The sequence below is a fragment of the Myodes glareolus genome, chromosome X (genome assembly GCF_982192425.1).
Source record: "Myodes glareolus chromosome X, mMyoGla1.1, whole genome shotgun sequence".
Taxonomy (NCBI): Eukaryota; Metazoa; Chordata; class Mammalia; order Rodentia; family Cricetidae; genus Myodes; species Myodes glareolus.
The window spans coordinates 47,752,303-47,769,294 of record NC_142053.1 but is presented as its reverse complement, the minus strand read 5'-3'; the positions used below and the strand labels follow the sequence as shown (position 1 = coordinate 47,769,294).

The 16,992-nt window shown below is 38.6% G+C and overlaps 2 protein-coding genes across 3 annotated transcripts in view; one reads left to right on the top strand and one right to left on the bottom strand.

The window, feature by feature from the left end:
• Positions 1-1,514: 1,514 nt before the first annotated feature.
• Positions 1,515-10,438, bottom strand: Psmd10 (proteasome 26S subunit, non-ATPase 10). Of its 2 annotated transcripts, XM_087902499.1 has the most exons (6): positions 10,269-10,438; positions 7,957-8,037; positions 6,647-6,745; positions 5,278-5,424; positions 5,020-5,186; positions 1,515-1,913 (listed from the first exon to the last, which is right to left on the bottom strand). In XM_087902499.1, the coding sequence occupies exons 1-6, from the start codon at positions 10,380-10,382 to the stop codon at positions 1,760-1,762; spliced, it is 762 nt and encodes a 253-aa protein (XP_087758625.1). In that variant the 5' UTR covers positions 10,383-10,438; the 3' UTR covers positions 1,515-1,759. The 2 variants fall into 2 exon arrangements, with proteins under 2 accessions (XP_087758625.1, XP_048284488.1); XM_048428531.3 differs by lacking the exon at positions 7,957-8,037 and having other exon boundaries at positions 10,269-10,437.
• The window catches only part of Atg4a (autophagy related 4A cysteine peptidase), a 54,381-nt gene continuing 44,090 nt past the window's right edge, over positions 6,702-16,992 (top strand). The window contains exons 1-2 of the mRNA XM_048428530.3: positions 6,702-6,864; positions 10,511-10,687. Of these exons, the coding sequence (XP_048284487.3) occupies positions 6,843-6,864; positions 10,511-10,687 (199 nt within the window). The 5' untranslated portion in view covers positions 6,702-6,842. The remainder of the gene's footprint in view (positions 6,865-10,510; positions 10,688-16,992) is intronic.

Sequence of the window (16,992 nt, the reverse complement as noted above, 5' to 3'; positions counted from 1 at the left end):
GCAGCTCACACTGCCTTGGGGATCCAGCCCTAGGGAATCCAATGACCTCTTCTGGCCTTGGCAGGCACTTCATTCACATACATAAACCCAGACTCAAAACAAATGCATCTCCATATAAAAATGAGATCTTATACTTGTTTCAAGTAACCTACTTCTATATTATATTCTTGGTTAGCATCACAATTGAATTGCCATATTCTCTGAGTTCATTTTGTTATTACAAGAGCTACTGACCTGAATGAGGTTTGTTGCTATTTAGTTTCCTATAGCAACAAGTAGCAATTTGATCAATGTCAGAGATAATTAATATCCTGGCTTATATAATTAAATGATTTAAGTAATATTAAGAGCTTACTAATTTCCTGAAGCTTTGTTTGATCTTTACTGTTAAATCAAGAAATCTCAAAATTTGTAAAATTTTTATACCCCACGCCCCCCATCAGACCCTATGAGACAAGGCTTACCTTCTGATCCTATTAGAAAAAGACAAACCAGAAATGAATAATTTCATCAATTCTACCACCAACATTTGACAAATGTTCATTTCATAAGAAAATACATTCCTAATTCACTCTAATAAAGATTAGCACTCAATATCCATGGCAAAAAGTTTTGGTAACAGTAATGCAGCTCATATATACAAGACTCATTTTAGTTACTGGTCATTTAAGTCTTTGACCCAAAATTAATGAAAGTTTGCAGATTTACTTAGATCCCATCTTTGAAGCAATAATTGCAGGATAAAATTAAAATTAAGAGTCACTTGGACTACATTTGCTGACTACTAATCAATTAAGATGCTTCGCTAAATAGAGTTCAAGTTTTTAATTATTAATTTCCTTTCACTCTACATTAACTTGGCAATTCAAAAGATTACGATTTTTTATGAATTTTAGCTGTAGTTCAAGCTCCATTAATTTTATTGACTTCAGAACTATCCCAAACTGCAAAATACATCTTAGTTCAAGATTCTAAGGTTTAAGTGAATGTGTAACTGACTTGAAAGAGAAACTGGGAGATTCTTTCAACAGTTTATTGGTTGTAGTACTTGAAATATAAGTTTGTAGTACATGAAATACAAATCAAAATATATCTTGCTATATATCACTTTAATAAGCTTGACAATTCTTTTCAATACAAGATGAGTCAATATAGACACTTATTTCTTTGAAAAAACCGTTGTCTCATTTTGGAGGAAAATGGCTAGTCAAAAAAGTACATGGCACATAGTGTATTTCCTTCAAGGAACATACACTTCAACTTAAAATTTGGTCCACTAAAATACACGACTTCCCCTGTAACAAAAATAAATTAAACTCATAGTTGAAAAAAAGAGAAATCTGGCAAAGGTCTCTGCATGAACTTGAGAAACAAGTCAGGATTTGTTTCACCTGTGTAGAACCCACCTAGACAAAACAACTGGCTGCCTGTTTCTGAACTTGTTTGGTTCCACAGCAGGACAGCAGATAGATGGGAGGGTGCTCGAGACTCATAAAAGCCACAGGACCACACACTCCATATTAATCAAGATTTAATGGAGAACAATAAATGACACCAATAGAACAATCCCAGCAGTTTTCCGATGCCTTAAAAGTGGGTGGGAAGCTTAGAACAGGTACTTCAGCAGGAGCGATACAACATGTTCTAAGATTATGGAGGTGAGAACACATGTTCATTAGTTCAAGATGCCTTGTGCACAACACAATAGTTTCCAGGACAGAGAGGACAACAAAACATATAAAGAATAAATCCAAACTGCTTAACTTTCTACAATTCTCTTGAGTAGTAAACCCAGGCCACCCTTGGCCACTTGAAGGGGTGTCTTTTCTTCTTTATTCTCAATGTAAATACTTGCTCCTTGGGTCACCAGTAATTTTGCTTCTTCCACTCTCTCCTCATCACAGGCTAAGTGTCTGAAATTGGGGATCACAAAGATTAGTCACTACCAGTTCTATATAATGGTTAGGATTTCCAGTCTAAACTGCTTATCGCTGGACAGTGGTGATATTGGAAAGTTATTTCATTAGCAAAGGGAAATCAATTAGCATGGCAAAGAGTATAAATTAAACTTAACTAGAATAGCTATATAACACAGGATTAACCTATCTTACTCCTGGTCCTACTAAAACAGCTAGTTGGCTCTAAATGCTAGCCTAAGGCACAACTTCCTCATTCGATGGAGATTTTTGGTAATTTCTTCCTAACACTTCAATGTAATCATAATGCAGGATTAGAACTGAGAGAAGCTTCAGTTCATGTTGTGCTTCTGTAACAATTAGTGACTTTCAGAAAAAGAGCTGATCTCACTTGACTGGTCTATCTACACTGACAAACCAAGGTACAATTAGCACTGTTGTACAATACAAGTTGTCACAGAGGTTAAAGGTCTTGTTATAATGACAGAGCTCACCAGTTAACTTGTTAAATAAAGAAACCAACCTCTGCCAGTCACTTCTATAGACTCTGACAGGCAAAGAATTCAGCACTTTACATGGCATTTTATTTAAACCTCACATTAACCCAGTGAGGAAGAAATTACTGCTACAATATTACAGAAGGGAAGGTAGGTTAAGTTCTTTAACATGCATGCGTAATGTAGTTACAAAGTGGCAGCATTTGTAATGAAGAAGAGTATCCATCCAATTCTAAACCCTACTTTCTCCCAAAGACCCCATACTATCTAATTCCTAGACTATTTCCAGGCCAACGTGATTAATAAGTCATGGAGAAATAAGCTAGAATATTCATTAAAAGAAACACACAGTTGCTTAGGCCTACAAGAAAGATTTTCAAGTAAGAATTAAGAAAACAATACTTTTCTTGGTCTCCATTGGGTCCCTACCCTCGGAGATCAGGGAACCCTGTGGAAGAGTGGGAGGAAAGACTATAGTAGTCAGAGGGGATGGAGGACTCTAGGAGAACATGGCCCACCAAATAAACTAAGTAGGGCTCATTTGGGATCACAGAGACTGAAGCAGCAAGCCGGGCCTGCCCCAGGTCCTCTGCATGTATGTTATGACTATTAGCTTGTTATTGGCGGATTGTTTTGCCTGGTCTTGGGAATCTCTTCTGCATGCTGGGTTGCCTGATCCAGCCTTGTTATGAGGGCTTTTTGCCTTGTCTTACTGTACCTTGTTGTGCTGTGTTTGGCTGATATCTTTTAGAAGCCTGATCTTTAATAACAAGGAATTGAGGTGTAGTGGATGTGGGGGAGAGGGGAGGTAGGAGAAGTACAGAGGATTGGAGGGAGAGAAAAATGTGGTTGGGATGTATTGAATAAAAGAAGAATCTATTTTCAATAAAAAAGAAAACAATACCTTTTAATGATGGAATCTCTCTATGAAACCCTGGATAAAATAGAAACTTGCTGGGTAGACAAGGCTGGCCTTGAACTAAAGAGGTCTGTCTGTTCCTGTTTCTCTCAAGTGCTGGAATTAAAAGTAGGCACCACCATGGCTAGCCAGTTTTGTTTGTTTGTTTGCTTTTGTTTTTGTAAACAGGGTCTCATTAAGGAGCCCTGGCTGGACTGAAACTAGCTATGTTGATCAGGCTGGTTCTAACTCACAGAGATCTGCCTTTCTCTGCCTCCCCAGGACTGGGATTAAAGGCCTGTGCCGCCAAGTTCAGTCCTTGAAAACAATACTTTCAAAAGTTGTCTTAAAGTCAAAGGGGAAAAGGTTCAGCCTTATTCTACACTACAAAATGACCCCAAATTTCTGATTCAAGAAGTCACTATTCAACAAAGGAAAAAAATGGGCATGAAAAGCCATACACACACACCAATCAAGGGAAAGGTTGGCTTCAAGTTATCCATATCAATTAATTCCAGGTGGATTTAAGAGTCAGAAGTGAATACTTCATTCATCTCAGGCTTTCTAGTTGTGGTGGAAATTAATAGGTTTGGCCACATAGTAACTCCTGACAATAGTTGAAAAATCATGAGCAAATAAATAGACAGACTGGGAAAATACTTTCAACTGATATGGCATAATGTTCCTATTTTTACTGTGTCAAGAGCACTGAAAAATTAGTCAAAATGACAAAAGGGCAAACTATATGACATGCTAAGGCCCCCAATGCCACCAGGACGAACGGAGAAGTGGTAGAGAGGTGGGGAAAAGGAAAAGCAAAGAGGATTTCTATGTTTTGTTTTGTTCTTGTTCGCTTGCTTGTTTACTTACTTTGTTTTCTTTTTTGTGGTCAGGGGCACTGCAGGGATGAGGGGAAGATAAAGGGGAATCAAAAGGTAAACAGAATTGGGGTACATGACGTGAAACTCCTAAAGAATCAATAAAGTTAAAAAAAACTGTCAAAAGGAAGAAATTCCCCTAAAAGGGAACAGAAAGCCAGCAAAATTACAATCTTAAGCATTAATAAATTTCAAAATCAGTAACAAATATACATACTAAGCATGAAATGTCATATATCATACAACATGAAGGTAATCTGAGTGCTGATGGGGAGGTATTAGGTTCTGTTAAAATGCTGTTGGGAGGGTACAATGAGACAACTCCTCTGGAAGCAATTCGTCTTCAAGTATGTGTATTTGTTGAAACAAACAATCAACTTCTAGGAATCTATCTAAGGCCATAATCAGCAATATGGGTGGAGTTTTGTTTTTGTTTTTTAAAGCAAATTGGTCAACGCAACATTACTTAAAATAGCCAATGGTTCAGAACTGTTAAATAGTATCAGGAATGATTAAATCATGGCACATCCATAAAATGGAATTGTAGACAGCCATCATAAATGTTTTAAACATATTTAATGACATTGAAAAATGTTCACAATGTGCTATGAGATTAAAACATAAGTTACATGATCTCAATTTTGTATATATCTGCATATAAACAACTGGAAAAAATACTCAAAATTTTCTATCCATATTTTTTGGGGATAGCAAAATGATAGGCAATTTTAGTTTTTGTCATTATACTTTGGTATCCTTTCAATTTCTTTTGTTCTTAGCATGTATTGCATTTATAAGCAGAATAAAAATGACTGCTATTTTTCACTTACAGAGGAGTGTTACCCTCAGTGTCTTGGATGTTTGTGGATGCTTTGTAGAACAGAAGAATATGAACCATCTTCAAGTTACCCTTGGCTGCTGCCCGGTGCATTGCTGTAGCCTCATAATGGTCCTTAGCATCTGGATCAGCCCCACCTTCTAGTAACATGGCAGCAATCTGGAAAGAAGGACAAGAAAACAATGAGGAAATCTATGTTTCTATTTATGTTTAGAACTCAAAGGAAAATCATGCAGGGACAGAAGCATACCTCATGCCTATTTTTTGAAGCTGCATAATGGAGGGGAGTGCAGCCATTTTGGTTGACAGCATTCACTTGTGCGCCTTTCACCAGAAGGGCTTTTACAATCTCATCCCGGCCAGCAGAAGCAGCAATATGAAGAGGAGACCAGCCTGCCTGTATAAAAGGTGAGTTTAACAAAAGTCAAGGAGAAAAGGGACAGAAGTATGAACATTAACATTTACTCAAGGTTTACAGTTGTGTATTCTCCTTCCACTCCATTAAGCATTGTGGAAAATTTGGAAATAAAAATTTATACAAAGGAAAAATGAGGAGCTAGAGAGATGGTTCAATGGTTAAGAGCACTTACTGCTCTTTCAAAGGACCTTCCTTTAATTTAGACTGCTCACAATGGACTGTAATTCCAGCCCCTGGGGATCTGATGCCCTATTCTGGCCTTCAAAGATAACTGCACATAGTCGGCATCCACTCACAGATACATACAAATAAAAACGAAATAAACCTTTTAAAAATAGCTACAATCCTATAACACAGACATGGAGTATTATACTAATTCTAATAGGTTTTCTCCCATACAATAACTTGAAAAAATAAAAACTAGAATCAGAGTATATGAAGTTCTGTGAGGTGTGTTTTTCACAAATTCTACTTCTAAGAATGTTTCTGCCATTCTTTGGAATGACTGATGGCATATTAAAGTACAAAGTATGTATCCCACGCTCTATTCAATCATTCTCCCATAAAATTGTTTTCATTTTCTCTTAGAAACATTACTTGAGTAAACATCTCTGAAAATTAACCTGTGCCTACAAAAAAAAAACAAGCTCCATTCTCAGTTTTTGCGAGTCTTATCTTTTTACTTATGTGGATATGTATGTAGGCCAAAATGGGGTGTCAGGTCCTCTGAAGCAGGAATTACAGGAAGCTGTGAGGCACCCAACATGGGCACTGGAATGAAACTTTGGTCCTCTCCAAGAGCAGCAAGCACTCTTAACTACTAAAACATCTCCCCAGCTCTCCAGAAGTCTTATCTTAATATAATCAATATCATTATAATAAATGCTTCTACGTAACGCACATATACCCAGGCCCTTATTATTCAGGCAATATTCACCAACAATTTTAACATGAAAATGTTTACAGTCTTTTTAAGTTCATAATAAGCCCCGATCTGTATTTCCACCCTGAATTACAGAGATTCATTACCATTATAAAATAATGCAATCATTAGCCTCCGGCCTATTCACTAAGGCCGTACTGTAACTTCCTACTTATAAAGGTCCAAATTTTGTTTATGAGTTTTATATTCAGGCTTCACTAAATACAAGGCTGGAGTCTAAAGATAACCCATAGCTTATCAAATTTGCCTAGTACTCACGTCGTCTTTATCATTCACTGGCACGCCAAGTCCCAGCAAGAATTCAACAATTTCTGTATGACCAGCGGAGCATGCCCAGTGCAATGCTGTTCTGCTGTCCTATGTGGGAAACAGGGGAGCACAACTGTCAACATTCCTGAAGACAAATAGGCAGAAAACTACTGATGCCAGTACACCTACAGTTTGAACATAAGAAATGGAGAGTACCAGGTCCTCAGGTAGGTAACCTTAGACCATATTACTTACTAGCATTTGAGAGGCCAAGGTATTAGTAACACAGGGTGAGTGACATCAATGAATGTAAGGAATTCTGGGCAGAAAGGAATGATGAAAGCATTAGTCCAAATACAGTGGTAGAGATGAAGATTTGCTGTGTATAATTCCAACACTTACGCATGCCTATGTGAAACACTGCGACTTTTATGTACATCATTCCTTTGGATCCTCATCATTCTCTGTGGTCCCTATTATTCCTCATTTTACACGTAAAGTCACTAAAACTACTTCACATAAGCAACTTATCCAGAGCCACACAATTTATCCAAGCTCTGTGACTGTGGAATCTCTATTACCACACAGACTTCAAGTGAGGTTCTACAAAGATGTGAATTTGGGGGGGGGGGGGTCAGGATCTTGCTACGTAAGTCAACATTAGCTTCAAATTCTCAATCCTTTTCCTCCAACTCCTAAGTGCTACGATTGCAGGCGCATGCCACCATATCTGGTGAACACACGAATGTTATGGAGAAAGAAATGAGAGCTGCATTGCATAGAATCAGCACAATAAAATTGATTTTTTAAAATAATAAGGTAGGAATCATGATTCTCAAGGAGAGCCCCTATTTGTGTTGATTGCTATGCTTCTCAGCCTCGAGTACTGTAAAGTGCTGATTGTATGTATATATGTATAGTGTGTGTGTGTGTATGGTCAAACCTAGGGCCTCCTAAAAGTGCTCTACCACTGAGCTTTTAAAGTAACTTAACTGTAACACTCAGGGAGTTGCCTGGTTTGGGGGAGAGGCTCTAGAAGAAGGAAAAGAATAGAACTGGCATCACTTGATGCTTCTGCTGGTGTCCAGGGAGGGAGCCAGCTGGAAGTCTCACTGCTGTAGACACCGTGGCTTTCCCTGTCAGTGTTCCCAGACAGCAATTAAACCTTATGGAAATTTCAAATACAAATAAAATAAAGAGAATATGACAGAGACAGAGACCCACATGCACATGCACCCATTATCTAGATTTAACAAAAAATATCTTACTATATTTACTTCTAGATTGTTACTATTTAAGTTTTTTAAGAGTTATTTTACTTTTAATTGTGTGCCTCTGTGTGGGTTTGCACACATGACTTCATGTGCACGGGGAGGCCAGATGAACTCAACTCTGGTACTCTGGAAAAGGAGCATATACTCTTTTTTTTAAAAAAAAAAATTTTCTTTACTTTAAAAATATTTTTACTATTTATTTTTTAAAAACGATTTTTTTCTCATTTTACTTACCAATCCAAGTTCCCACTCCCTCCCCTCCCTCCATCTTTACCCCCATTCCACTCCCCATCCACCCCTCAGAGAGAGTAAGGCTTCCCATGGGGAGTCAACAAAGTCTACCACATCACTTTGAGGCAGGACCAACACCCTCCCCACTATATTTAGGCTGAGAAAGGTAATCCTCTAACAAAAAAAAAAAATGGGCTTCAAAAAAGTCAGTTCAAACAGTAGGGATAAATCCTGATCTCACTGCCAGTGGCCCCACAGTCTGCCCCAGCCATACAACTGTCAACCACATTCAGAGAAACTAGTTAGGTCCTATGTTGGTTACCTCACTGCCAGGCCAGAGTTGGTGAGCTCCCATTAGCTCAGGTAAGCTGTTTCAGTGGGTGTCCCCATCATGGTCTTGACCTACTTGCTCGTATTCTCACTCTTCAAATGGAGAGCAAGGAAAGATATATCTTGATTGAGGGAGCTATTTGGGAGAAATCCAGAAACCTGGCACTAGAGAAATTCCCAGGAATCCACAAGGATGACCCCAGCTAAGACCCTAAGCAATAGTGGAGAGGGTGCCTGAACTGGCCTTGCCCTGTAGTCTGATTGATGACTATCTTAAATGTCACCACAGAACCTTCATCCAGCAACTGATGGAAACAGAAGCAGAGATCCACAGTGGAGCACTGAGTCGAACTCCCACAGCCCAGTTGAAGAGTACATAGTCTTAACCACTTATCCACCTCTTTGGCCCTGCTGAGGTTTCTTTAAAACAGAACCCGAAATGTCATGATTGTTACCTCTAATTATTTAGCACCCACAAAATAAAAGTGCTTTTGTCGCACACCTTTAATCCCAGCACTAGAGAGGCAGAGAGAGGCAGGCAGATCTCTGTGAGTTCGAGGCCAGTCTGGGCTACTAGAGCTAATTCCAGGACAGGCTCCAAAGCTACAGAGAAACCCTGTCTCCAAAAACCAAAACAAAAGTGCTTTTGTAAGAAGCCACAAGATCATTATTAGATTTTTAAAATTAACATTAACTCTTTGTCACGGGTGGAATGCAAACCTTCTAGGACTTAGTGTATAGGAGGGGCTTGAGCAGGACAGCTTGGGTTACATAGAAAGATCATATCTTAAATCATATCCACAAATTAATTGCATTTGGTTGTTTGTTAAGCTTCATAATCCTTACTCTCTCTTTTATGCCACTGACTTGATTGAAGCATGGTTACATTTTCATAAGTCTTAATAGAATTCATTTTATTAAATTTAAACCATATTATCAGACAATAACAAAAGCAAACTGCGTGAACATAGGGGAATTCTCCTGTTGAGTAACAAAGGAAAATTTCAAAGAAATTTTCTCTTCATTTTGAGTTATCTTCTAAAAAGGTCAGAACATGAAGATTTTGAAGTATTATACACTGTTTACTAGTGTTTAACGCCATGTCTATCAAATAGCAATCTATGATTTAGAAAGTTATGAAGAAAACATGAGATGGTGTTGATCAGAACAGACTCATTTCCAGTGTCCTCAGTTTACTCAGTTCCACTCGAGGTGGAAATCCATTTTTTGTTCACGGTGGAAATAACCTCCGCTTCTATACAAAGCCCTTTCTGACTATTCCTAGAGTCTTCCCTTTCCATGTTCAGAAATGAACACATAAAGTTCTTTGGGGGGGAGAGTTTACAAAATGTAATAAGATGAATTTTGTCGTTATTTCAGTTTTGCCTACTTTTTCTACTTAACAGAAATTCCCGGCTCCTCTCAAACTCCCTGGCACAAAATTCAGTTACACGTGGTCGATTTAACGGGATTACAACAAAAGAAAAAGAAATCCACATAAAAAGCTTTCTTCACAAAATTCTTGTGTCTTGAAGCTTGGGCATTTCTGAGAAAAGCCGTGGATGATCTAGGAATATAGGAAATTCAGCGAGCTAAGTGTTTGGCCCCTCCCCCTCCCCCAAAAAAGTCAGTTGTGGGCAAGAGTTGGGCAGCAAGTCTTGAGCTAACCCAAGGCTAAAGAGGGAGGAGGGGGCGGGAGGAGCTCAGAAGTGGCCTTGGACCAACTCAGGGCCGGGAAGCCTTGTAGGGCTTCGCTGACGCCCGCGGCTAAGCGCCAGGCCCTCGGACTGCTTTACCTGATCGGTCCTAGTAGCTAGAGATTTATCGGCCAAAATGCTCTCCTTCAACTCATCCAGCTTTCCGGTGTAGGCCAGGTTGCAGACCATTACGTTAGACACACTCCCCTCCATTTCGCCTTCCCAGAATCTCCGTGAAGCTCAAGCCCCGCCCACTCACGGCTCCTGCTCCGGTAGCCAATCAAAGAGCTCGAGGCTCTCCAATCACTGTTCTCTCTGTTTCCGTGTTTCCCGTCCCATAGCCCGGAGCTTCTGGGAGTTGAAGTTTGATGGCATTTCCGGGCCTGAAAGCGTCTCAACCCGCTACTCGGTTCCGTCTCAGAGCAGTGTGGAACTACAAGTCCCAGAATCCTCTGAGAAAGCCGTAGTCAAGTTGCCGGTGGAATTGGCCCAGGATGACAGCTGGAGAATGGAGTCAGGTAATGGGAGCGGCTTCTGGAGGCACTGTGTGAAAGAGCTAGGGTGGGTGGTCGTTGGTAGGCCAGTAAATCGGTCACATGAAAGGGATACTATACCAGGCCAAGAGACTTCTGGAACCCTAAAGATCTTGTCCCTCTGGGCCCTCACTTGCAGTGGCAGGCGGAAGGGACAGTAGTTGGAGCTGAGTACTACCACTTGAGCTTGAACCACTGACTGTTGCTACCCTCCCCCTCCCTGCCACTGTCCAAGGAGCGGAAAGAAGCACAGGGTAGTTACCCTGGCATCTCGGCAAGTGGCATCAGAGTAGGATTCTGCCACAGCAGCGGTTAACACATGACACCATACAGAGGTGATGTGCCAGAGTGATGCTAAAGACAGGGTGTGATGCCATAGAAGCCACTTGATATCTAAGAGATCTCAGTGAGTCTGTAGCCTGGTGACGCTACTTAACTGCGGTCACCTTAGGGATACTGGGGCATGATGTTGTCACTTTAATAAAATGGTAATGGCAATTACATGGAGGCTTACTAAAATGTTAAGATAACAATGTGGGTTTTTAAGAGGGAAATTCCAAATAGTGCTGTAGCAGAAGAGATGCAAGGTTTGTCTTTTATAGAGCATATCCGAAAGTGTATTAGAAAAGTGCTGAAAATATATTTTAAAAGTGACTGATTATGTTTATGCCTCTCCTGTTGTGGGGTAGAACAGGGATTAGCAAAGTTTATGTAAAATGCCAGATCATAGATATTTTAGGCTTTTTCAGGGCAAATGGTAAAACCAAGTACAGAAGACAAGTTATGACAAAAGTTAATTGGTGAAATTCTAGATATAATAATAGTAGAATATATTTTTCACACAGAAATACTGAGATCAGAATTCTTTGAGGGACATACTATTTTGCTTAATTGAGGTTAAAGTTATTATTTTCTATCATCAAAATCAATTCCAGATGTTCTTTGATGAGATTTTATCCATTTTAATCGATGGAAAGTCTTTGAAATATCTTTTTACACAGAAAGCTACTGCCAAATATTGATAATCCACAACCATATTCTTTTTTAAAGACTATTTTATTGATTGTGTGTGTCTCTGTCTCTCTGTCTCTGTTTGTCTGTTCTTCCCTCTCTGTGTATGTGTGTGTACATGCCTTGGCATTGCATGTGGAAGTCGGAGAACAACTTTTGGGAGCTGATTCTTTCCTTCCATCATATGGCCCTGAGGATTTAGCATAGCTCATCAGACTTCCTTGTGGAACCATTTCTAAGGTCACAAGTTCTAATTTTGATTTAAATAAATTTAAACATTTTTTTTCCAGAATGGTTTTAGATTTATAGGAACGTTGCAAAGTCGGGTGGTGTGACTCACACCTTTAATCCCAGCACTTGGGAAGCAGAGGCAGGCAGATCTCTCTGCCTGAGACCAGCCAGGTCCCTGGACCAAGTTCAAGGACAGCCAGGACTACTGACAGCAAGACCCTGTTTCAAAACAATTGTTGCAAAGATTGTGCAGAATTCCTACATATTCTCCACCCAGTTTTACCTTTCCCTCCCTATTTAACAATCTGATTGTGATAACTTAACACACCATAAAATTCAACTGGGGCTAGGCTTGCCTAACAGTAGAACATTTAGCAGACCTGTGTAAGGCTCTAGTAGGTTCAATACTCAGCACTACAAAGCTAAATAAAACACACCTATTTAATTATTAATTGATTATTAGTAAATTTCAGAGTTGTGTGGCTATCACAATGAATCGGTTGTATAACATTTTGATCGTCCCAGTAAGATTTCATGCCCCTTTTCAGTTCATCTTTATCCCCACTTCCTGCCCAGGCAGCCACTAGTGTACTCTTTGTCTTTATAAAATTGTCCATTCTTAATTAACATTTCACATAAATGAAATCATGTAATATGAGATCTTTTGAGTCTGGCTTCTTTCACTCAGTGTAATGGTTTTGAGAACTTAACCATATTGTTACATGCGTAAGTACTTCCTTACTTCTGTTGCCTAATAATATTACAGTGGACGGGTAATACATTTTTGGGTATCTACTCACCAATTGATAGAAATTTAGTGGTTTTTTTTTTTCTCGCTGTAAGCTCTTATGACTAATGCTGCTTAGGACACTTGTTTTCGCATCTTTGTGTGGATGTTTGTTTTCATCTCTTGTTACTAGATACCTGAAGGTGGAATTCCTGGGTAACAGGACAATTTATGTTTAACTTTTAAAGCAATTACAAAACTGTTTTCCAAAGCAGCAGCTGCAGTCTGTGCATGAGGCTTCTTGTTGCATCACATTGCCACGCATATTTGTTATTTACTGGGCTCTTCTTGTTGTTTTGTTTGAGAATGAGGCCCAGATGACTTCAAACTCACAATCCCCTTGCCTCAGTCTCCCAAATGCTGGGATTCAGGTATGTGCCTTACCCTTTAAAACACTGTAACGATTTAAGTTGGCAGGAAATGATATATTAGTTACAATGTTTATTTTCATATGGAGTGGCTAGTAGTGGTAGATATCTTTTTAAGCGCTTTTAAGCCATTGGTGTATCTCCTACACATAAGGATCTGCTTCTGTGTTTATTTCCATTTTAAAAGTAGGTTGTTGTTTACTTGTTGACTTGTAACAATTATTTCCACAGTCTAAATCCAAATCCCTGTCAGGTATATGATATGCAAATACTGACCCCTACTTTGTCTTGCCGTCTGTTTTTTTTTTTTCTCCTTTTGCTTTGTTTTGGTTTTGTTTGTGCTATTTTGAGACATGGTCTCACTGTGTATCCCAAGCTAGTCTCAAACTTGCAATCCTTCTGCCTTTGACTCCCAAGTTGCTTTTACAGGTGTGTGCCACTGTTGTTCAGCTTTCTTCACCACAATGGTATGTGTTTTGAAGGAAAAGGTTTTGAACTTTTTGTTTGTTTGTTTTCAAGACCTCTGTGTAGCAGTTCTGGTTGTCCTGGAACTCACTTTGTAAACCAATTTGGCCTTGAACTCACTGAGAGCCGCCTGTCTTTGCCTCCAAAGTGCTGGGATTAAAGGCGTGGGCCACCACCACCTGGTGATTTTTTTTTTTTTGAGACGAGGTCTCATTCTGTAGTCCAGGCTGTCCTGCAACTCACTGTGTAACCCAGGCTTGCCCCAGACTCAGTGATTCTCCTACCTCAAGATCTTCTCTGTCTTTCTCTAGTGTTGTATCTAGTTAAGACTTCAGAATGTTATGATTTTGATGAGTTGATTCCACATGTTTTCTTCTGGAATTTTGGTTTTCTCTTTTGCATTTAAGTCTATGATCCATTTTGAGTTAACCTTTCTATACGGTGTAACATCAGGTTAGCTAAGGTTGTTATCCACATTGTTCTAGCAGTATTTGTTGAATCTTTTATTATTAACACTTTAATTCACTTTTCTATCATTATCACAACAGATAAGCACACATTGTATATTGTAATCAACTTTTCTCCATACTTTTCTAGTTTCATTAGTTTTTCTCTGGGCAGTGTCCCATCCAGGGTCCTATGAATCAAATGGTGTTTCTGTATCTTTAGAAGCTTGTGACAGTTTCTCAGGTTTTGTTTGTTTTGCTGACCTTGGTAGTTTTGAAGTGTACTTGTTAGGTATTTTTTAAAGTCTATTTTCTTATGATTGGATAGGGGTACAGAAGCATAGGATTTTAACTGACCATATTTGCTGCTTGAGAAATAAGTCTATTGTCATGTTTGCTTTGGGGAATGTCGTTACGTTGCAGATTAATCACTTCCAACTGATGGTTAGATGAAAGCTTCTCACCTGCACAGGGAAGTGGATCTTGGGCTCCGGTAATAACTTTTCCACTTGGCCTTAAGGTCTCAAAACTGCTGCTAGAGCTGCAGTGTGAACTCAAGTGAAATATATGTTTGAAATTTGTGCGCGACTGGAGATGCGACTGGAGATGCTGCTCCTGTTTACCGTTTGCTAAGAGGCAGCTATATTGTGGTATCATTTGTATAGAATAAATCTCATTGTGTCCAAGTATTAAAAGTTCAGTGTACTTGGTTATAAATATATACTTTTGTGTAACCAACACTAAAGTTGAGATATAAAATATTTCCATGCTTCTCCCAAATTGTCACATGCGTCTTTGTGGTCACTCCTCTCTTCCACTCACTGTTCTTGACAACTCCCAAACTGATTTTTGGTTTGTAATTTTTTAAGCACACAATTTAATGATTATAAGTATTTACAGAGTTATGTTACCACTCCCAAAAGCTTGCTTTTATTCATCTGCTTTACCTAAGAAGGAAGCTTTGTACCTATTGTCATTCTTCCTTTTGCTGTCCTTATACAAACATTAGTCTATTGGCTTCCATTTTATGAGCATTAACTACAAATAAGATAATAATATGTGGCCTTTTATGGCTTGTTTTTGTCACTTAATATAATCATTTTAAAATTTATACAAATATATCATCACTCCATTTCTTTTTATGATTGAATATATACCATTTTATGTCAGTTATATATTTTGTTTAGCCATTTATCAGTTTATGACCACTTGGGTTATTATTACCTTTTGTTTCTTCTAAATATGGTTGCTATACTTTATATGTAAGTTTCTGTTCAGACATGTACTCTTATTTCTTTTGTGTTCATATTTAGGGGTGGAATTTTTGGATCATAGTCATATGAACAACTCCATTTAACTTTTTGAGGGAGTGTCAGACTCTCCAAAGTGGCTATTTTATCTTCCCACAGTAATGAATTTGGATGAAAAACTTTGTACAATGAACTATATGTATCAATATCTTTCTTTTTGTTATAGCTAGTAGTGGGTATGAAGTACCATTCCATTGTTTTAACTTGTCCCAGCACCAGAAGTATATAAAGGATCTTGCCATCCCTGATAGTTCAGAAATATCAGGCAGTAAAATGGTTTTACTCCATCTTCACTTGGATTTTTTGTTTTGTAACTTTAGGGTTGAATTAAGACAAATTATTAAGTTGGCAGCAAAAGCTGATTTCCAAAACCATCCAGTATTCAGCAATTGTGGTTGAAGGTGGTTCCCATGCTGTTTCAAAATGTAAACATCATTTTTACTTTGCTTTCCACAGAAAATATGTAAGATGGGATAAATTTAGTCTTGTAGCTATAGTTTGCTAATGACCAGTGTAGAATAAATGCGCCCCATGTGTAGTTGGTGATCTATAAATATTTATCCAGTTTGTTGTGGAGGCCTGCTGTATTTACAAAAGGAATTGGTATACTGACATTTAACCATAATAATGCATCAAGGAATGCGACGTGATTGCTAGAAACAGCTTAGAAAAAAACAGGACCCAACATACCTCATACCGAGTGATTTGCTTGCATATTTATAGACAGTATAATGTGCTTTTATTTAATTTGGTAGATGTGGTAGTTAACTTTGGATTTGAAGTTCCTTGATACTAAGGGTAAACCTCTTCTTTATATTTTGAAAGATAGATGGTAAATAGGTCTTACGGGAAAAGGTCTTGTCTTTTGTGGTGCTGGCCCCGAGTTATGGAGGAACAATGCAGTTGCTGCTTGTGTTCGTCTGGGTACAAAGGAGCCCTGTCAGTGTCTGACTTCTTTGCTACTCATATGATTGACTGTTCCCTATTGCCTTTTCTGTTGGCCACATAGGTTCTAGACCCTAGAACAAGCAAGTTAGCCTTCCAGACTTAAGTAAAGCATACGCTAATAATTAGCATCTATAGAGCACACGTGTCAGATAATGTGTCTTGTGTCACTAACCCTTTGAGATAGGCACTAGTACCCTCCAGGTCTTGCATTTTTAAATTTTAAGCAAATGAACAACAACAAAAACTAGAACTGTAGATGTAAAGTAGCATGCCTAGTAAAACTTGGAGTTTTCATGCAGTTTTATTCCCAAACTCTAGCACATAACTGCTATAACATGTTGCTAAATATTGATGAAGATACAGTTATGTGTAAATGCAAACCCCGGATACTGAAATGGCCATCTCTGTCAGAGAGCTCCAGACTGTACCTGCATGACTATGGGGGAAATGACAAGACTTTTGTGTTGTACAGCAGAACTCTCTGTATCTATACGGTTCTACTTTGGTGCCCCTAGCCATACAGAACTAGTGAGCACTTAAAATATGTTTAAGAATTTTTTAAAATGTTTGTTTAATTTAAAATTAAATAGCTCCTTATGGCTAGTGTTCACCATTTTGGATTGTGTAGAGAAAGGTGATTAGTCCTCATTTGTTTCTTTCTAATTATCACCAAATAGTTTACTCATTGTAAATATTTTTTCCATGGCAGAAATGAGAAAACAAT